Here is an 18,302-nt window from a genome sequence, read left to right on the forward strand (position 1 = left end):
TCACATCTCGTTTTCGGGCGCGAGCAGCGGGCTGGGAGGGCTGGCCCTCGGCGGGATCGACCCGATCGCCGGCCTCGGCGCCGCCAACGGCGGGCATGGCGTCGGAGCTCTGGGCGGAGGCGGCCCGCCTCCAAACGGAGGAGCTGGGAATGGAGTCAACGGCCTCGGCGCTGACCTGCTCTCGCACCGGGGAGGCGGCGGCGGAGGCGGTGGAGGCGGCGGCGGAGGAGGAGGAGGAGGAGGAGGGGCGCTCGCAGGGCTGGGAGGCGCATCGCTGTCCAACGCGTCGTTGCCTCTGTCGTCGCAGCTTCAGAATCTGCTGCAGGGCACGGGTGGCGGAGGCAGCGGCGGAGGCGGCGGCGGCGGCGGCGGCGGCGGCGGCGGTGCGATGGGCCGCGGCGGCGGGCCGAGCGGCGAGGGGGGGTCGAACCTGCACTCGCTGTTTAGCAGCGGGGGCGGCGGCGGCGGCGGGCTCATCCCAGGCTGGGTCGCGTCAGAGGCGGTGCCGGGCAAGGACGAGCTGGGGTTTGGGGCGGGCCGGGAGGGCGGGGCGGCGGCCGGCAAGGTGTCGGGGGGGCACAAGAAGGAGGCGGGCGGCTCGGCAGCGTCGGGCGGCGGCAACGGGCGCAACGACAAGCCGAAGAAGCGCGGCGGGTCGGGGAACCGCGGCGGCGGCGGCAAGCTTGCGGTTGGACCAAAGTAGGGGAGGCCCCGGGAGGCGGGGCGGCGGGAGGGCGGCCATGCGGCTGTGTGCGACGGGCACCGGCGTGGTCGCCACGTGAGAGGAGAGAGAGAGAGAGCGCGAGCGGCGAGGCGCGGCGGTTGAGCAGAGGGGCGGCTTGTGAGCAGCACAGAGGCTGCCACGGAGCGTGCCAAGGGGGGTCGGCGGTCCGCGGGCGGTGAGAGCTCACACCGCCCAAGCTCTTCTGGAGTGTTGTGTTTTCGACCCGAAAATTGACGGAAGAACGCGTACTGCGGGCATGGGGCGAGGTGTGGACAAACCAGATCCCACTATATGTTATATCATAGGATTTTATCGCTCCAGGCATTATGGTTTCTGGTTTCTGGTTTCTGCTCCGAAAGCGAGGTTGGCGGCGCGCCGCGCTGCCACGCACTTTTGTGGCTCACGGGAGGGAGGCCTGCGATGCGGTCGAGTCCGCCAGGCTGCCGCGATCCCGAGCGGAAACGCCGTGGTAGCCAACATGGCTGCCTCGTGCATCGGACGCCGACCGGCGGGGCCGTTGCTTGTCATGCCCAAGCCCTGAAAGGCTGAGCTGTGAAAGGCAGGCGTTGTGCGAGTGTTTTGAGTACCTATCGCCTATCAATAGAGTGTTTGGATCTACTCTGTTGGAGACAGAAAGAAGCTCTATCACAACGTCGGCGGAGCGGCCAATGCGCGCGGCGATCTTGAGGGCACCACCAGGAGCTGGCAAGGCCTCATCGCACGCTACCACACGTGCCGATCCGTGCCGAGAATTGCCCGCACCCGGCGTTGACAACCTCAGCTTAACACTCATCACCAGTCGCGACCAATCGGAGCAGAAACCAGAAACCAGAACGCAGATCCCGTTCCGTTTTCGCGGTTCCCATTTGAAAAAAAAATCGGAGGGGGTACACCTGTTCATTGACCGGAATGAGCTCATTAGGACGAAGCGGGAGATGTCTTCACACCGCAGAAACCAGACCCACAGGCAGATCCCACGGGAAATCGAGGCGGGTGTCCCAGAAAACAGATCCCAGAAAAAACAGAGCGCGCCGCAGAAACCGACCGACCCCTGGGTTTTCGGCTATGGGAAACCGCCATGGGAAACCGCAGCAGAAACCCTATGGGAAACCGACGTCTGGTATCTGCTTTGTCCACGAATGCATGGGGCAAGGTATTCCGACCAGACCCCGAACCGACGGATAACACCGACTCACAGTCACACACACAGACAAAAAAACGCGCGCGGGGGGCCCGGAAAATTTGATGGTTTCCCCGGGGAAATAGAGAGGAAAAGAGAGGGTGCTGTAGAGAAAAAAGGAAAGGAAAAGAGACGGGGTGCGAGAGGAAAAGCTTGTTCAGCCTCCTCTTGCTCGCCATCCCGTCGGTGGCCGGAATGGTTGGGCCGGAGCTGCTGAAACGGCGGATTCGATCATCTGCCTGAGGACGACTTCCTTTATGGCGAGGGCGACGGCTTCTAAGGAAGCCGTCGCCTGCGCCTTGTCTGTCGTGTGAATCGTGCGTGTGCCGACTGCGGCTGGTAAAATTCTTTTTCTGGCGCAAAATGGCGCCCAGCGGTGCAACGGAGGTGATCCAACTGAGCTCGGACGAGGAGGAGCCCGCGCCCGCCGCCGGTACCACGGCGCGCCGCACCGCGCCCACCTCCTCCTCCGCCGGCTCCTCGTCCTCCGCCTCCTCCGCCACCGCTGCGGCCGCCTCCTCCTCCGCCGCCTCCGCCTCCTCCTCCGCCAGCGGCGCCTCCGCCTCCGCCTCCGCCACGCGCACCGACGTCGACCTGACGAATGCCACCGATCCCGCGCCGCCCGCCATCCCTCCGGAGCACATCTGCGTCCTCTGTCGCACCTTTGTCCCGCGCGGCCCGCTGGCGTACGTGCTGAACGAATGCCGGCAGTCGGGCTGCCGGCAGCGGCACCACCGCCGCTGCCTCGCGGCGCACGTCGTCGCCGAGCTCGGCGAAAAGCTCGCTGCAGACATCGGGTGCCCTTCCTGCGGCAAGCCCCTCTCCATCCGCGACGTGACGGAGCTGTCCAAGAGCGACTCCGCCGCTGGCAGCAGCAGCGGCGGAGGCGGAGGCGGCGGCGGCGGCGGCGGCGGAGGAGGAGGAGGAGGAGGAGGCGGGGTGCCTCGGGGGCATGGCCAGCCAGCCTCGAAGCGGCAGCGAGGCGGGGGAGCGGGGGGAGGGGGAGGCGGCGGAGGCGGCGCGTTCGGTCGCGCGGCTGGCTCTCAAGGGGCCATCAAGCGGATCATGCGGGAGCTTCAGGCGCTGCAGCGGTCCGACACCGCTCACGGGCAAGGCATCTCTGTCTCCGTGCCGGACGACTCGGACGCGTACCATTGGGAAGTCGAGTTCTTCAACTTCGAGGCCGAGAGACAGCCGAGAGATGAAGACGAGATTAATTAATTCTTAATTGATTGCGAGGGGGTTCATGATGAGCGTTCCTAGGCTGGCACGCCCCTCGCAGCCGACCTGCAACACCACCCCCACCACCCCCACCACCCCCACCACCACCACTAAGTACATACCAACTACTCTACCAGGCTGGCACGCCCCTCGCAGCCGACCTGAAGCGAGTGCCGGGCAGACGCGTCGTCCTCTCGGTCCGCTTCCCCTCCTCCTTCCCGTCGGCGCCGCCGTATGTGCGCGTGCTGCGGCCGCGCTTCGCTTTCCGCACAGGCCACGTCACCATCGGGGGCTCTTAAGTAATTATAAATTAATTCATAATTAGTTAATCATTCTCACAGGCCACGTCACCATCGGGGGTTCGATCTGCACTGAGATGCTGACCAACCAAGGCCCAGGATATAGGGAGATATGGGGGGAGATGGGGAGATCTCGGCACTGCACTGAGATGCTGACCAACCAAGGCCCAGGATAGGGAGATATGGGGGGAGATGGGGAGATCTCGGCACTGCACTGAGATGCTGACCAACCAAGGCCCAGGATATAGGGAGATATGGGGGGAGATGGGGAGATCTCGGCACTGCACTGAGATGCTGACCAACCAAGGCCCGGCCGCACGAGGAGGAAGAATGAGCTGTGTATGCTTGCCACTCACGTTGAGAAGAACAGCCATAGGCTGGACGCCGACCATGACAATGGAGTCGGTGCGCCTCCGAGATATGGGGAGATATGGGGAGATATGGGGAGCTCTTCCCCCGCACCCGCAGAGGCGCCGGTGAGGCGTTGGCCAAGCCATCGTTGGGCGTGGGACTCCTCTCAGGTGCTCCTCGGCATCCGCACGAACATGCTCGCCCCATATCACCCCATATCTCCCCATATCTCCCCCTATCTCAGGTGCTCCTCGGCATCCGCACGACCATGCTCGCCCCATATCACCCCATATCTCCCCATATCTCCCCATATCTCAGGTGCTCCTCGGCATCCGCACGAACATGCTCGCGGGCGGCGCCCGCATCGACCCGAGCAGGCGAAACAGAGAGAGATGCCGCCGAGAGACCAAGAGGTGTGCAGAGATGCAGCCGAGGCGTTGCGGCACTGCCCCGACCAGGCGCGGCGGCTACTCCGGGGCGATTACTAATGAATAGCTCATCATTAGTTATTAATCGGACAGGCGCGACGACTACTCCGAGGCGGAGGCGAGGGAGGCGTTCAACCGCATGGTGCGCGAGCACGGCTGGTACTGAAGTCGCTCGCATCAAGGCCGCCGCTACTGTGTGGTCGCTGATACTGAGGTCGCTGCCACTGTGAGGCCGCTGGTACTGGAGGGTCGCGGGTACTTCGACTGGTACTGAGGTGCGTCGCTGCTGAGGTGTGCGTCGTTGGGTGGGGCTGCCGCGAGCATCTTGCGGGGGCCGGTCGAAGCCGGGAGTGCGAGACTTTGTGGCGTTGCCATGACCGGCTTCTTCGTGAGTGTGTGTGTGTGTGTGTGGTGGGGGGTGGGGGGGGGGGGGGGGGATCCCCCCCGAACGGGTCTCCGTCATTTGTACTAGTAATGTATCCAGTCTGTATCCCTCGGCGAGCTGAGAGAGGATGCGGCGGCGCTCTGTGTCAAGGTAAGGTAAGGTAAGGTAAATTTCTCCACACACACAAAGTGGTGGGGCAAGGGGGGGCGACCCTCGCATCTCCACACCCGGACACGGGCAGGAGCCCCACGGCATTCAAAGTGCAAGCACTGGCCCGGTGCACGTGGGTGAGCAGCCTGCCCCTCCCTCCCGACAAACCAACTCCCGCACACACACAATCGCACTCTGGCCATCGAATGACTCCGAATGACTCACTGTGTGTGCTAAGACAGAATCTCCGCAGACATCCAAAACGGGCCGTGCCGCGTTTGTGATGTCCTCTCAAGCACTAGCATCTGGGCGCCGCACTCGAGTGGGCGGGTCACATCTATGTGGGCCCAGTGCGCACTAGGCGCATATGCTAGTGCTATCCTGCCCTATGGGAGGCAGAGGGATGGGGGGAGGGGGGGGCAGAGGTAAGGTGGGGTGAGACTGGGGAGGACCTCAGAGATCCTCCATGGGGGTGGGGTCCGGCTCGAAAAGGTCAAAGTGCTCGATGCCGGTCCCGCCATCGCCGCCGACGCCGTCGCCCTCGTCCGCCTCGGAGGCGGGGGTCGTCGGGCGGGGCGCCTCGCCCGTCGCGAACCTGCCGCCGAACACGGCGTCGGCCGGCGCCGAGGCGCCGGCAGCCGTGATCAGGTCGGCGACCTTTCGGTCCCTGCAGGCCGCATCAATTTTGCCGCTCCGGGACGGCTCGTAGAGCTCGTTGGCGAGCCAGTCCCGGGCGACCTTCGTCGCCACGGAGCCCAGAGGGACCGTGGCGTACACCAGGTCGCCGAACCCGCTGCCCCCCTCGGGAGGCAGCGAGTAGGCGACCTGAATATTGGACCCGCTGGGGTTGCGCGCCGCCTGCGCCGCAGCCTCCAAGCCCTCCATCACGAACTCGACGTTCTCGCGCAGCTGCGCGTGCGGGTAGTCCGCACGCTCGGCCTCGCTCGCGGCCGCCGCCGCAGCCTTCCTCTCCGCCTTGTTCGCCTTCTGCCGGGCCTTTTTGGCCCTGCGAGCCGCGGCCCGAGCATCCTTCTGCTCCTCCGTCGGCTCCTGCTTCCGCGACGCGGTGCGCTCGACGATCGAGCGCTCCGCCGCCTGCACCGGCTCGCGGTCGCCCGCGGCCTTCTCGGACTTCAGCTCGAAGGTCGCCGTCCCGTAGCCAGGGCACTCATACCTGAGCTGCGACACACCTGCGAGCCTTGCGGCAATGAGGCAGTCTTCCATGTGCGCGCGATCGCAGCGATTCCAGGGTCGTCCGCGGCGCGTTCCCGGCGGCCCGACGGTGGCCGGCGCTTGCGCGCCAGCCCCGTCCGCCGCCGGCTCCGCGGCCGCGGTCCCTGTCATAGCTACGCGCACCATGGGGCGAAGTGCCCGCCGAGAGCGGGTGTCATCCTTCTTCCTTGCGGCGGAGCGCCTAAAGAGCTCGGCAGCCTTGGCGTTGGTTTCACTGTCACAACTAGAGGGTCGACAGCGTCCTAATCTAAAATCTGAGGATTCAGGATTGAGGGCTTGCTTCAGTGAGGCCAAAGTGAGTTTAATGGATGTGTGAGAACGGTACGGGACACGAGAGGAGGCACGCGGACCGACTCGTCGGTGTGGTCGGTGACTCTGCTGCACGCCGTTTCAGAATTTTTCTCAGCGTGAGCGAGACGTGGAAGAGTGCCACCGTCGGGTAGGATGGGTCGGGTAGGACTCAGAGCGGTCAAGCGATTGCGCGAAATCCCACAGGTGGATTTTGGGGCGCTGTTACCCCCTATCACACGCACAGGGCTAGTTGACCTTGACGGACGTCCCTCGTTTGATCGAAGAAACCCAACCGGAGCGGCTGGCCGCGCAGGGTCAGGGATGGTGGACTAACATTAACACACCTCAGGGGCAGCACTGACTATACAGATCGTGTCAACACTTGGCGCAAAGGTCGGTGTTAACACAGTTGTGTGTAGTGTGAGTGAGTGAGTAGTCTTGATACGAAACCACGACGACACACACCAGTCGACTCGCATCGGTTGCCTCCATGAACGGCGGAGCTATTCTCGCGCCCACACCACACCTGGCTCCAACGTGGACACGCCCATAGCTGGGGACACTACTAGGTCACGCATGGCATCAGAAGTTTTATCTCTGGGCCCCGAAAGGCATCTCTAGCAGCGTCGTTACGCATGCGCCCTCCCCTCCTGGGCGCATGCGCCTCACATCTCGCCAGAGCATAAGCTCTTGGTGTGCGACGAGACGAGTTTTTCGCCATCGCCGCGAGCAGCAAGCCGCCCGCCGCAACAGCCGGAGGCATCGCCACGGCACTGACTGCGCCGCGAACGATCCCGCACCCGTTATGCATACCGTCGACGAAGCTCCCCCCGCGGAAGACCGCGCGTAGCGACGCCTTGACGATCGAGATGAGCGCGCCTGAAGCTCGCCCACCTACTGCCCCTGAGAGTTGCTTACGAGTGGGATCGGCTCCCCCCCTTGGGATCGAAGCTTCCACGACCTCTCACCCAACATCACAGGCGGGATCAGAGAGAGACTCCGCACCGGACACCGCCCGGGCACAGACTCCCTTCCCATCGGATCGCACAGGGCCCCCTCGGAGCAGCCCACACACAATCACGCATCGGCAGAATTAGTGCCTGAGTCCGGCAGACAGCACAGACAAGGAGAGGAGAGAGAGAGGGGAGAGAGAGAGAGAGAGGAGACTGAGAGGAGAGGGTGAGGGAGTGTGCACACGTGAGGAGTGGGGAGGGTGTCTGTGGTAGGCTGTAGGTTAAAACCACGCGCCCCTCAGGAGCTTAGGTAGAGTGGAGCGTCCCAGACGGGACGCCTCGGTGCCTCCCACCGGGTGATACCATCCGGATCTACCGAGCTCGTCCTCCGGACGCACCCGTCCCCGCGATGGCCCACGGTCCTCCGTCGCCTGGTTGAACCCCCTGCCTCCCGGTTGACCCCCCAGTCCTCGGAGGGCTCCTTTGAGACGATTCGGTCGCTCGAGGCCGGCGAGGCCCTTGTCTATTCCGCCCGGCCATGCGTCATGGCGAACGCGCCCCCGGAGGCAGAAGGCACAGAGGGCGCAGAGCGGATTGCACACCTTCGAGCGGCACTGCCATTTGGGCAGGTTGGCGTGGAAGTGCTCCATGTGAAGGTACGCCAGCGGCTCACGGCCGATAGAGGAGCCTCTCGCAGAGCCTCCACGCCACGGGGTCCATCGCGCGCTCCGACTCGTCCTCCGACGCGCCTCCCCTCCGCGTCTCGTCGTCCGAAGCCGACGACGCCGACGACGCCGACGACACCCGGCGGTGGCGGCCAGTGGAGCCCATCGCGAAGGCCGCTCGCATCGCGCCGGTCAGCCACTCTGTCCCCTCGAATCGGCCGCACATGAGCGCGACGAACTCACGAAAGTCGATGCAGCCGTTCGAGTCGGCGTCCACCCTCGACATCTCGCGCTCCATCTGCGCGAAGCGCGCCTCGTCCCACGTCTCTGGCGCTTGCGCTCCGAGTCGAGCTCGTCAAAGATTGCGCGCAGCAGCCGCATATCGAGCGCCTCGTCGTCCTCATCGCTGGTCTGGCTCCCGCGCCGTCCCTCGCCGGCCTGGCTCCCGCGCCATCCCTCGCCGCCTTCTCGCGCGCTTCGGCGAGCGCCTCGTCGCGGAGGAAGCGGAAGCCACCCGTCACGATGGAGGCGCGCCGCAGGTGAGAAGGCACGTTGAGGCGAGCGTTGGACGCGAGAGCGGGTGTGGCCGGGGCGCCTGCTGCTGCCCGGCCCCCGATCGGATGCACGAACGGCAGCCACCACCGGCCAGCTCGTTCGCGTCCCGAGCCTCCCAGTCTGGTGCGACCGTCGTCGCCACGGCCCCCTGGGGAACCGTGGCGTACAGCTTGCTGGGGCCGCGTCGATCCCGTCGTCCCTCTCCGGGGGCAGCGAGTATTCGACCCCAATGTTGGACCGGCCTGGCTGTGCGCCTGCGCAGCTGCAGACCGCAGCCCGGCCATCACGTACTTGATGTTCTCGCGCAGCTGCGCGCGGGGGCTCCGCGCGCTCGGCCTCGCTCGCGGCGCGCTCGCCGGCCTCCTGCGCCCGGCGCGCCTTCTGCCGGGTCTTCAAGCCTTGCGTGCCGCGGCCTTTGCCGCGAGCTGCTCCTTGGTGAGCTCCTTCTCCTTTGGCGCGGTGCGCTCGATGTACGAGCGCTCCGCCGCCTTCACCGACTCGCTCGCGGTCGCCGCGCGCCGCGGCCTTCTCGTTCTTCATTCAGCTCGATCTCGATGGGCGGAGAGGCGACGTGCGAAAGAAAGAAAGAAAGAAAACACACAACCCAAGGGAGGGATGGGAGAACGGCACGCCGCCACCACACAGGGATTTTAAGGAGAGGAGGGTGTGATGCGCTAGCCGTCGCCCATCCTGGGGGGTCTGCCTCCTCGTATCTCTTTTCGCAGTCTCTCGCCGCTTCTCGCTGCAACCTTCATGCCACCTCGCGGCTGTCCCACTCTCGTCGTTCTCTCCCTTGTCACTTCCCCCTCTGTCGCGTCGTTCTCTTCTGCCTCGTCCTGCGACGCCGCCGCCTGCCGGTCCCTTGTTCTCGCGGCTTCTTTCGCCTCTCGGCGCAACTCCGTCCTCCTTGCGGCGTATCCTGGCCCCTCGAGTCTATCGAGCTCCCCTCGCGCTAGGACCACATTTCTGACTCCCACTCCGATCATTTGCCTCCAAGTCATGTTGTTGCTCAGGTCCACTCTCTCTTCGAACACTCGTGCCTCTACGGATGATGCTGGCGCTGGGGTCCCCTTCGGATGCATCGTGACATCTGACAACTGAATTTCCACTGGTTCGTCCTCCTCTGAGTCATCTTCCCCGTCCTCCTTCCGCTCGGCTCTTCGCTCGGTACGTTCGGTGTGGCTCACCCTCCATGCCGTGAACAGGCGTTTTATCCACCCTATATTCTTCTCTCGTTCCTCTGCCCGTGCCTTGGTCTTGTCGTTGTTTCGCACCCATGTCTGTATGGCAATCGAGGCTGCCTTCCCCACTACCTGTAGTTCACTCGTCACCTCTCCCGCAAGCTCCCTTCTCTTTCTTTCGGGTATGGAGTCCGTGAGTGCGGGTAGCGTGCAGGCAATCACGGGTGCTATTTTGTCGTACTCCTCTTCGGCGAGCGCCCCAAATCTAGACCCTTTCGCCTTTAAGGAGGCTGCCCTCGCTCGTCTCAGGAATGTGGCGGTGTCTTTTGAGTCCGGCGCCTCCCGTTCAACTCTTGCTGTCGCCCTCGCTGTGTGTTTGTCGAGCTTCCGCATGAAGTGACGCGCCTCTTCCTTATTTCCAGCGCAGCTGCCGCTCAGTATATGCGCCAACGACGCCTGTGGTGGCTCACTGTCTTCTTGTTTCCAGTCGTCCCAGTCTTTCAGTTCCCCGCGTCTCCTCCTTGCCTCGCGCGCCTCTTTTGCGATCTCATCGTGACGTGCGACACCACCGCAAAACTTCGTCGTGATTTTTTCTGCCTTCCTAAACTTTGATGCTCGCGGTGAGCATCCTCTCTGCCGAGCTCCGCTCCGCCTCAGAGGCTAGGCAGAAGCTGACTACGGCCCTGGCCGCGCCGGAGCCAGTGCGGGCGTTCGACCTCGCCGTCCTGGTCGCGGCTGAGGAGCGGCACGAGGAGGATGTCGGCGAGATAAGAGAGAGTATTGACCAGAGCATCGCCGAGCTCGCGGAGCGATCGTCGACGCGTGTGCGCCTCGCTGAGCTCGTCGGCAGCGCTGCGGACGAGCATGCAGTCGCTGCGGCGGTCGGCGCAACGCTCTTTGGCTCTGGTGCGCCCGACGACGACGGATCTGCCTTCTTCGCCGGCTCGAGCGAGGCCGATTACTACGATCCGGCCAACTCATTTGTCGACGCGGTGCTGCAGCGGAGGGTCGGCATCCCCATCTCGCTGGGACTCGTCTACTGCGAGTGCTGTGAGAGGCTCGGGCTACCGATGGTGGTGAGGGACGACCGAGACACTTTCCCTGCACCCCTCGCTAGCGACACACGCGACTCCCCGCTGTTGCGCCGAGCTCGCACCAGATTCGCGGCTGGGCCTCGCCCTCCCCCACCCAAGGCCGGGCGTCCATACCGACGCCGCCGCTCCACTGCAGGGCCTGAATGCGCCGGCGCACCTGCTGGTAGCGCCCGCGGACCGCAGCTTGGGCTTTGTGGTTGATGCGTTTGGAGGCGGCTCGATCCTTGACGCGGACGGCGCGGCGGAGCTGGTGGCGCGCAACGCGGTTCGAGAGGGGGTAGCCGAGAGGCAGTGGGCAGCGCTCAGAAGTGTGGGAGCCCGCCCCCCTCCCTCTTCCCGCACCCGCCACGCCCGCCGCCCCTCGCCGTGCTAGGGCATGACCTTCGACTACGCGCTCGGCGGGCGCACTGTCGACGGCGGCCTCCAGCGCGGCCGGATCCTGCTGCGCAGCCTGCGGCAGCGGCCGATGACGCCGGCGATGTGGTGCAGCAGGATGCTGCGCAACCTGCTCGCGGTTCACGCGGCGGCGGGCGACGTCGTGCGTTGCACTGCCGAGACACCTCTCCTCTCTCCTCTCCTCTCCTCTCTGCTCTCCTCTCCTCTCTGCTCTCTCTCCCTCTCTCCCTCTCTCCCTCTCCCTCCCTCTCCCTCCCTCTCCCTCTTCCTCTTCCTCTCTCCTCGCCGGCCACACAGCTCCCGCCCTCCTCGCAGCCAGCCGCATCACCTCGGCGCGCGCACCACTCGATCCCGCGCCACCACGCCCCCCGGCAGCCTGACAGCCCTGCCTCGACGCAGGTGCGCACGCTCGGCGCGACCGAGCGGCTGCGGATCGTGGGGGAGGCGCACCCGTCGGCCACAAGCCCGCGCGAGCAGCGCGAGTGCGCGGTGCAGCTCGCCGCGTGCTTGCGCACACTCCGCTGGGAGGCGCGGCGGGAAGAGGCGGCCGCGCTCCTCGCCGAGGCGCTTCAGGGCGCTGCGGGCGGAGAGTGGGCGGCCCGAGCGGCGGCGGGCGGCGGGGAGGGAGACCGCGCCTCGCTGCTCGCGGCGCGGCTGCTGGAGGATGACCAGGAGGGGTTCTTCGCGATGGGCAAGGGTGCGTAGAGTTCATTCAAGTCGCGGCGGACGCATCTTCGTTCGCGGATTTTGTGTGCGAGATCGAGAGAGATTCCACAGACGCACTATCCACACATAAAACGCAGGTACATCTCGCGGGTCTGTTCCGGCGTGGGTCGTCCGTGAAAAACAAGAAACTCGGCCTCTCGAGGTCTCGTGCGGACGGCGGGAGGCTCACGCGCCGGGTTTCATACTTTATGGCTAGGGCTTAGTCTGCTTTTTGTGTGCACTCAATCTTCTCTCTTCTGCCCTCAGATCTAGGCATCCCTGAGGGTGGCCTGGACCGTCAGCCAAATAACCTAAGTCAAACATCCTGAGGTTATGTCCTGAGACCAATCCTGAGAAAATATCCTGAGAAAATTTCCTAAGCCAATTTCCTGAGCCAAATATCCTGAGACCAAATATCCTAAGCCAAATATCCTGAGACAATTACCTAAGCCAAATATGGAATATCCTGAGACAAATTCCTGAGACCAATCCTGAGACAATATCCTAAGCCAAATATCATATCCTGAGACAATTTCCTAAGCCAAATGACCTGAGACAATTTCCTAAGCCAAATATCCTAAGACAATTTCCTAAGCCAAATATCCTAAGACAATTTCCTAAGCCAAATATCCTGAGACAATATTCTAAGCCAAATATCCTGAGATAATTTCCTAAGCCAAATATCCTGAGACAATTTCCTAAGCCAAATATCCTGAGGGAATCCTAAGAGCCAAATATCCTGAGATAATTTCCTAAGCCAAATATCCTAAGACAATTTCCTAAGCCAAATATCCTAAGCCAAATATCCTGAGGGAATATCCTAAGCCAAATATCCTGAGACAGTTTCCTAAGCCAAATATCCTGAGACAATTTCCTAAGCCAAATATCCTAAGCCAAATATCTAAGGCAAATATCCTGAGACAATTTCCTAAGCCAAATATCCTAAGACCATATCCTGAGACAATATCCTGAGCCAAATATCTAAGACAATATTGAGACAAATATCCTTAGCGATTGATCTTAGAGAGTCGCCTTAGAAAATATCCTAGAAATATCCTTAGAAAATATCCCTAGAAATATCCTTAGAAATTCTCCGTAGAAATATCCTTAGAGATGAGGAATACCCCTTAGGGAATATCTAAGGGTTATACTTAGGAGTCGATTTCCGCGTCGAAAAATGGCCGAAGGAGCACGTGGGCACTAGTTATATGTGAATACCATTTTGGCGCAAGTCTCAAGCGATGGTGCCAGATTCCGACCTCATCTTCACGCCAGTGATGGGGTTGATCACGCGAGTCGATCGACACGTCTTCGCCGCTCTTTCACCGACGCCCACAGCGCCAGCCAGTGTCACGACGTGCCGCTGCCAAGAACGACACTGTGCTCTGAGGATTCGCCGCACATCGAAGGAATCACGGAACGAAACGAAACCGATCGAGGCCCGGCAAGATCGAGGCCCTGGAAGGGCAGCATGTCATTGCTGTGTCGGCTGGACGCTCCTACAGCCTCGCCGTCACCGCCAACGGCGCTCTCTGGAGCTGGGGCGATGCATGCTTCGGCAGCTTGGGCCACAACGACCACCTGAACCACCTGCTGCCAAAGAAGATAGACGCGTTGGCTGGCCATCGCGTCGTCGCTGTGTCGGCTGGGCTACACCACAACCTCGCCCTTACTGCCGACGGTACCGTCTGGAGCTGCGGCGGTGGCTACTTCGGCCAGTTGGGCCACGGCGACGGTCAGTGCCATCCACAGCCCAAGAAGGTCGAAGCCTTGGCAGGGCAGCGCGTCGTCGCCGTTTCGGCGGGATCCGAACACAGCCTCACTGTCACCGCCGACGGCGCCGTCTTCACCTGGGGCAGCGGCATGTACGGCTGCCTCGGCCACGGGGATGGCATTGCGAACGCTCTGCTTCCCAAGAAGGTCGAGTCCTTGGAGCTGTGATCTGTGCAAGCGTGATCGGTTAATAACCGACACGTGTGTGCAACTCCTCTCACTAGCGCTTTTTCGAGACCTTGACGTTCAGACAACCGACACGGACACGTGTGTGCAACTCCTCTGACTAGTTCTTTTCACAGACCTTAGACAGCAGGGAAGAGTCGATGTGCAAAAAGAGAAGCCTTACTGCGGTCGCCACGCCCGCGCACTTGAGCCAGCTAGTGCCATTTCACTGTGGCACAGCTCGCGTTACAAAACTTTGATTTTGACCATTTGCGCCATTTGGTACCTCTCGGTGCCTTCCAGAGGCAGCTGTGACCCCGCCGAGTGGACGGGGGCACTCGGCAGGTGGCGCGGAGTGCCCCCGTCCACTTGGCGGGGTCGCAGCTGCCTCTGCGCGTCCTGGGGAGGTACCGAATTGTCGCCGCCGGAGACGAATCGACGCCGCTGAGATCGGAGATCAAGCTCTGACAGTTCGCACGTCGCTCCTTTGACGCCGACGTGACTCACCCGTGCAGATCACATCAGGACACGGTCTCGTCGCGCTCGGTACGACGCCTGCGACCCGTCTCGGGTCAGGTGGCATGACGCTCATCTCGCCCGCCAGCGCTGCCATGCAGGCTGCCACAACGAGGTCGAGCACGCTTCTATACGCTCGCCCAGCCTTCCTTTCCATCCCATTAGGCAGCCTGGGAACGGTGGCGGTCAGAGGCAAAGCCTACGAGGGGTGGTGGAACCACATGTCACGGCTACTGCCGGCTCGACCCCACGATAGCCTCCGAAGGCTGACTTTGAGGCACAACCATCGGACGATGTCGACGAGTTGGGTCGCTCTCGCGGTAGCCAGATGACCTCTCATATTAGGAGCATCGGCCATGGCCGCAGGGAGCGCGGGGGAGGGCGCTGGAAGCAACACGGAGCTCCTTTGGAGGCGTTTTCAAGATTAGCCGCGTGTCAGACTCAGAGTGAAATGGCACTAGCCTATGCGGAATACACGGCGTGTGTCGGCGCGGCCATTTTTTTCTCCGCATCTTTTGTTTATCACATCCCACAAGCACATAACTCAGTCGTCAGTGCGTTTTATACGCGCCAGCCGCCAGCCGCCAGACCCAGAGTCAGGCCAGAGCTCAACCCTACCCAAGGCAACTTTTGCATGGTCTCAGACTCAGTCCGCATCAGCGGCCCCAGCGCAGCGGCCAGCGGCAGCGCCTCGCTCACATACACACTACGGCCCCCCCGCCCACCCCTCGATCTTCTTGGGCAGCAGCTGGCTCGACAGGTCCTCTCCGTGGCCAAGGCAGCCGGTCTCGCCCTCGCCCCAGGAAAAGACGGAGCCGCTGGCGGTGAAGGCGAGGCTATGGCCGGCTCCAGCCGACACAGCGACGACGAGCTGACCCGCGAAAGCCTCGATCTTCTTTGGCAGCAGCTGGTTCTGCTCGTCGCCGTGGCCCAGCTTGCCAAGGCGTCCATCGCCCCAGCTCCAGACGGCGCCGTCGGCGGCGAGGGCGAGGCTGTGGTAACGTCCAGCCGACACGGCGACAATGCGCTGGTCAGCCAAGGCCTCGACCTTCTTCGGCAGCACCTGGTAACACGGCCAACTGGGCCACAGCTTGCCAAAGTCCCCCTCGCCCCAGCTCCAGACACTGCCGTCGGCGGTGAGGGCGAGGCTGTGGTTGCGTCCAGCCGACACAGCGACGACGCGCTGGCCAGCAAAGGCCTCGAGCTTCTTGGGCAGCCACTGGCCCTGCGTGTCGCCCTGGCTCCAGACGGCACCGTCGGCGGTGATGGCGAGGCTGTGCGCGCCTCCAGCCGACACAGCGACGACGCGCCGGTCAGCCAAGGCCTCGACCTTCTTCGGCTGCCACTGGTGCTGCTCGTCGCCGTGGCCCAGCCGGCCTTCCCTTCCACTGCCCCAGCTCCAGACGGCTCCATCGGCGGTGAGGGCGAGGCTGTGCGCGAATCCAGCCGACACAGCGATGGCACGCTGGCCAGCCAAGGCCTCGACCTTCTTCGGCTGCCACAGGTGCTGCTCGTCGCCGTGGCCCAGGCGGCCAAAGGATCCCTCACCCCAGCTCCAGACAGCTCCGTCGGCGGTGAGGGCGAGGCTGTGGTATCCTCCAGCCGACACGCTCACGGCGCGCTCGTCACCCAGCGTCGACGGGAGGCGGGTCGGCGTGTTGAGCCGCGTCACGCCCTCGCCGTGGCCGAGAACGCCTGGAAGTTCCTCCTCCTCGCCCTCCTCCTCCTCCTCGCCCTCCGCTGACCCGCACGACGACAGCCGCCCCTCGCCGTCGATGAAGACGCTGTGCCCAATGCCTCCCGCCGCCCTCGCCGGCGGGTTGGACTCGCGCAGCAACGCCGAATAGCACACCCACCGCACGGGGCAGCTCTCGCCCTCTGGATTCGCCGGCAGCTCGAAGCCGCGCACTTGCGCCCACAAGCGGATGCCCTCCTCCGCGAGTGAGGCGTGAAAGAGGAGCGAGACGGCCGCAACGCGAGCGATGTCGATGGGGCTGGCGAAGCGGGAGAGGACGCGCTCGAGGAGCTCCCTGGGGAGGTCGAGGAGGCGGGCGGGCGGCGGCGCGTCTGGCGAGGGAGCGGCGGTGGCGGAGGCGAGGCTGCGCGTGGACATACAGAACACATGTGCACGTATCGCAAAAAAAGAAACCTCCGGCGCGTGGTGTACAGTCGTGTAGCTCCGAGTAGAGGGGGCGTTCTGAAGTTAAGGGGAAACCCGGTACACGGAACCAACCCTCGGAGACCCGTGTTTACTTTAAGGCCCTTTCCCTGCGAACGCGCACCCCCGGGGCTAAAGCCGTACGGGGTGTGGACCCTGAGTTGACCAGGGGTTGTGCGCTGGGCTCTCCTGCTCGGCTCCAGCCAGTAGACAAGTCTTGTCATCAACAGAGTAGAAGGATCTGACCTCGGGGCCGATGTGACCAAGCGCTGGTAGCGTGGTTTTACCTCACACCCATGGTCTCACACAGTGTGCCGGCAGTCGCCGAGCAGTGTCGCTCACACAAGCCGCAGCACAAGTGACTGAGGGCCAGTGAGGGCGAGCTCATCGCTGTCACAGCTGTGGCAGCCGCACAGTAGGCTGTGTCAACTGTGCAGAGTGTGTGAACAGCAGAGGAGCTGCTCTCCAAGCTTCAGGCGCAAAGAGCTGCATGCCGCCGATGGCGCTGTCGAGGTTCGCCGAGCGCGGCGCAGGTTGGAGGACAACGTCACCGACGAGCGCGTTGGACTTTTCACTCCGGACAAAGACGGGCACACAGCGGACGGTGCGGGGCGTGTGCCCGTCATAGCGGCGAGGCGCGGGACCGTCTGTGGCGAAGTGGGTCGCGTCCTCCGATTTCCTCAACTCACGGTCTCCGCTCCCTCTAGGCCTAGGGCCTCTCTAGCGGCCCGTAACCCGATCCCGATCATCCGGCCCGCTGGGTGCGCTTCTGAGCTCCCCGGCCCTGGATGTGAGGTTGATAACTGCACTCCAAGCGGTGCTCCAAGTCGGAGGAACTCTCCACCGAAAAATAAAAAGTGTCCCCGCGAGCTGGGAATAGGACCGCCGCAAGCGGCGTGGCGTGGAGCGGTTGTGCATCGCACACACACGTGCGTGCGCACCCACATACGAGTCGACTCCACAAGTCACACCCATACATGGAAATCTCTGCGCTACATCGGAAGATCCTTGGACTGTAGATCGTAGATGCCTTTCAGAGATCTCTTAAGTGGCAAATCTCCTGCCAAGAGCAGCAGTAGATTGAAGAACTGGTGGAGGCAAATCCTCTCCGGAGTAGATGCTCGAGAGGAGTCTGAGATCTCGAGTTGGTGCGTGCAGTCGCTTGAGATCTTGCGACAGAGGTGGAGATTCTGACTTCGCGCCAAAGGCGCCTAGAGATCGTGTGGGCCGACTGGAGATTGCAAAATGGCGCGAAAAGAGTGTGGAGATCCTTTTGCTATGTGAATGAATCCATAGCGCATCTCCTTGAAGGTTTGAGCCCCCCTCCTCCCCCGGGCCCCCGAATCGAGATTGGAGATTGGAGATTGGAGATGGAGATCGGAGATCTGACTGAATCCGGCCTAAGATGACGACGTTGGAGATTGGAGATGGAAGATGGAGATCGGAGATCTGACTGGATCCGGCCTAAGATGTAGCGACGCTGGAGATTGGAGAGTACTGGAGAGATGGAGATCGGAGCCCCCCAGCCCCTAGTGGTGTCTCATCGATTTTCTTGTTTTGTTTTTAGACAAAGGTTCTCTGCGCGGACGGCCCCGCGGGGAGCCTCCGGCGCCATTTTAATCTGCGCTCCTCTTTATGGCCTGCGGCGCCTGGCTTGAGCTTGGAAGTGGAAACGAGTCCGCCAGGGCGGTCTGCAAACACGGAGCGCGCTGCGCGCGCGGTCTACGCCGAACTGGGGGCTGTTATCAGGATTCACAGTGCGAGTCCTCGGCTGAGAGGAAGCAACAACACCCACCACCGGCGCACGGATAGTTAGCGGGGCACAGGTGTCCCAAAGCAGCCTTGGGTTGCTCGGGCTCTCTCTCTCTCTCTCTCTCTC

General features: G+C 63.0%; 5 protein-coding genes across 5 annotated transcripts; 2 read left to right on the forward strand and 3 right to left on the reverse strand.

Annotated features, from left to right (window-relative positions):
- Positions 1-307: 307 nt before the first annotated feature.
- On the forward strand, positions 308-703 carry EMIHUDRAFT_116256 (hypothetical protein; the record flags this gene model as incomplete). The annotated part of the gene is made up of 1 exon (XM_005776056.1): positions 308-703. A coding segment is annotated over one exon (396 nt), but the record flags the coding sequence as incomplete, so codon positions are not given.
- A 4,488-nt stretch (positions 704-5,191) lies between these two features.
- EMIHUDRAFT_116258 (hypothetical protein) lies at positions 5,192-8,178 on the reverse strand (the record flags this gene model as incomplete). Its single annotated transcript, XM_005776057.1, has 2 exons — positions 5,192-5,912; positions 7,889-8,178. 2 exons carry the CDS (start codon positions 8,176-8,178, stop codon positions 5,192-5,194), a joined length of 1,011 nt encoding a protein of 336 aa, XP_005776114.1.
- Positions 8,179-10,227: 2,049 nt separating this feature from the next.
- EMIHUDRAFT_469447 (hypothetical protein) lies at positions 10,228-11,920 on the forward strand (the record flags this gene model as incomplete). Its single annotated transcript, XM_005776058.1, has 4 exons — positions 10,228-10,692; positions 10,847-10,975; positions 11,084-11,248; positions 11,506-11,920. The coding sequence occupies 4 exons, from the start codon at positions 10,228-10,230 to the stop codon at positions 11,809-11,811; spliced, it is 1,065 nt and encodes a 354-aa protein (XP_005776115.1). The 3' UTR covers positions 11,812-11,920.
- A 407-nt stretch (positions 11,921-12,327) lies between these two features.
- On the reverse strand, positions 12,328-12,528 carry EMIHUDRAFT_74323 (hypothetical protein; the record flags this gene model as incomplete). Its single annotated transcript, XM_005776059.1, has 1 exon — positions 12,328-12,528. A coding segment is annotated over one exon (201 nt), but the record flags the coding sequence as incomplete, so codon positions are not given.
- Positions 12,529-12,590: 62 nt separating this feature from the next.
- EMIHUDRAFT_239249 (hypothetical protein) lies at positions 12,591-13,075 on the reverse strand (the record flags this gene model as incomplete). The annotated part of the gene is made up of 2 exons (XM_005776060.1): positions 12,591-12,753; positions 13,071-13,075. 2 exons carry the CDS (start codon positions 13,073-13,075, stop codon positions 12,591-12,593), a joined length of 168 nt encoding a protein of 55 aa, XP_005776117.1.
- Between the last annotated feature and the right edge of the window lie 5,227 nt (positions 13,076-18,302).

Source organism: Emiliania huxleyi (assembly GCF_000372725.1).
Source record: "Emiliania huxleyi CCMP1516 unplaced genomic scaffold EMIHUscaffold_285, whole genome shotgun sequence".
NCBI lineage: Eukaryota > Haptophyta > Isochrysidales > Noelaerhabdaceae > Emiliania > Emiliania huxleyi.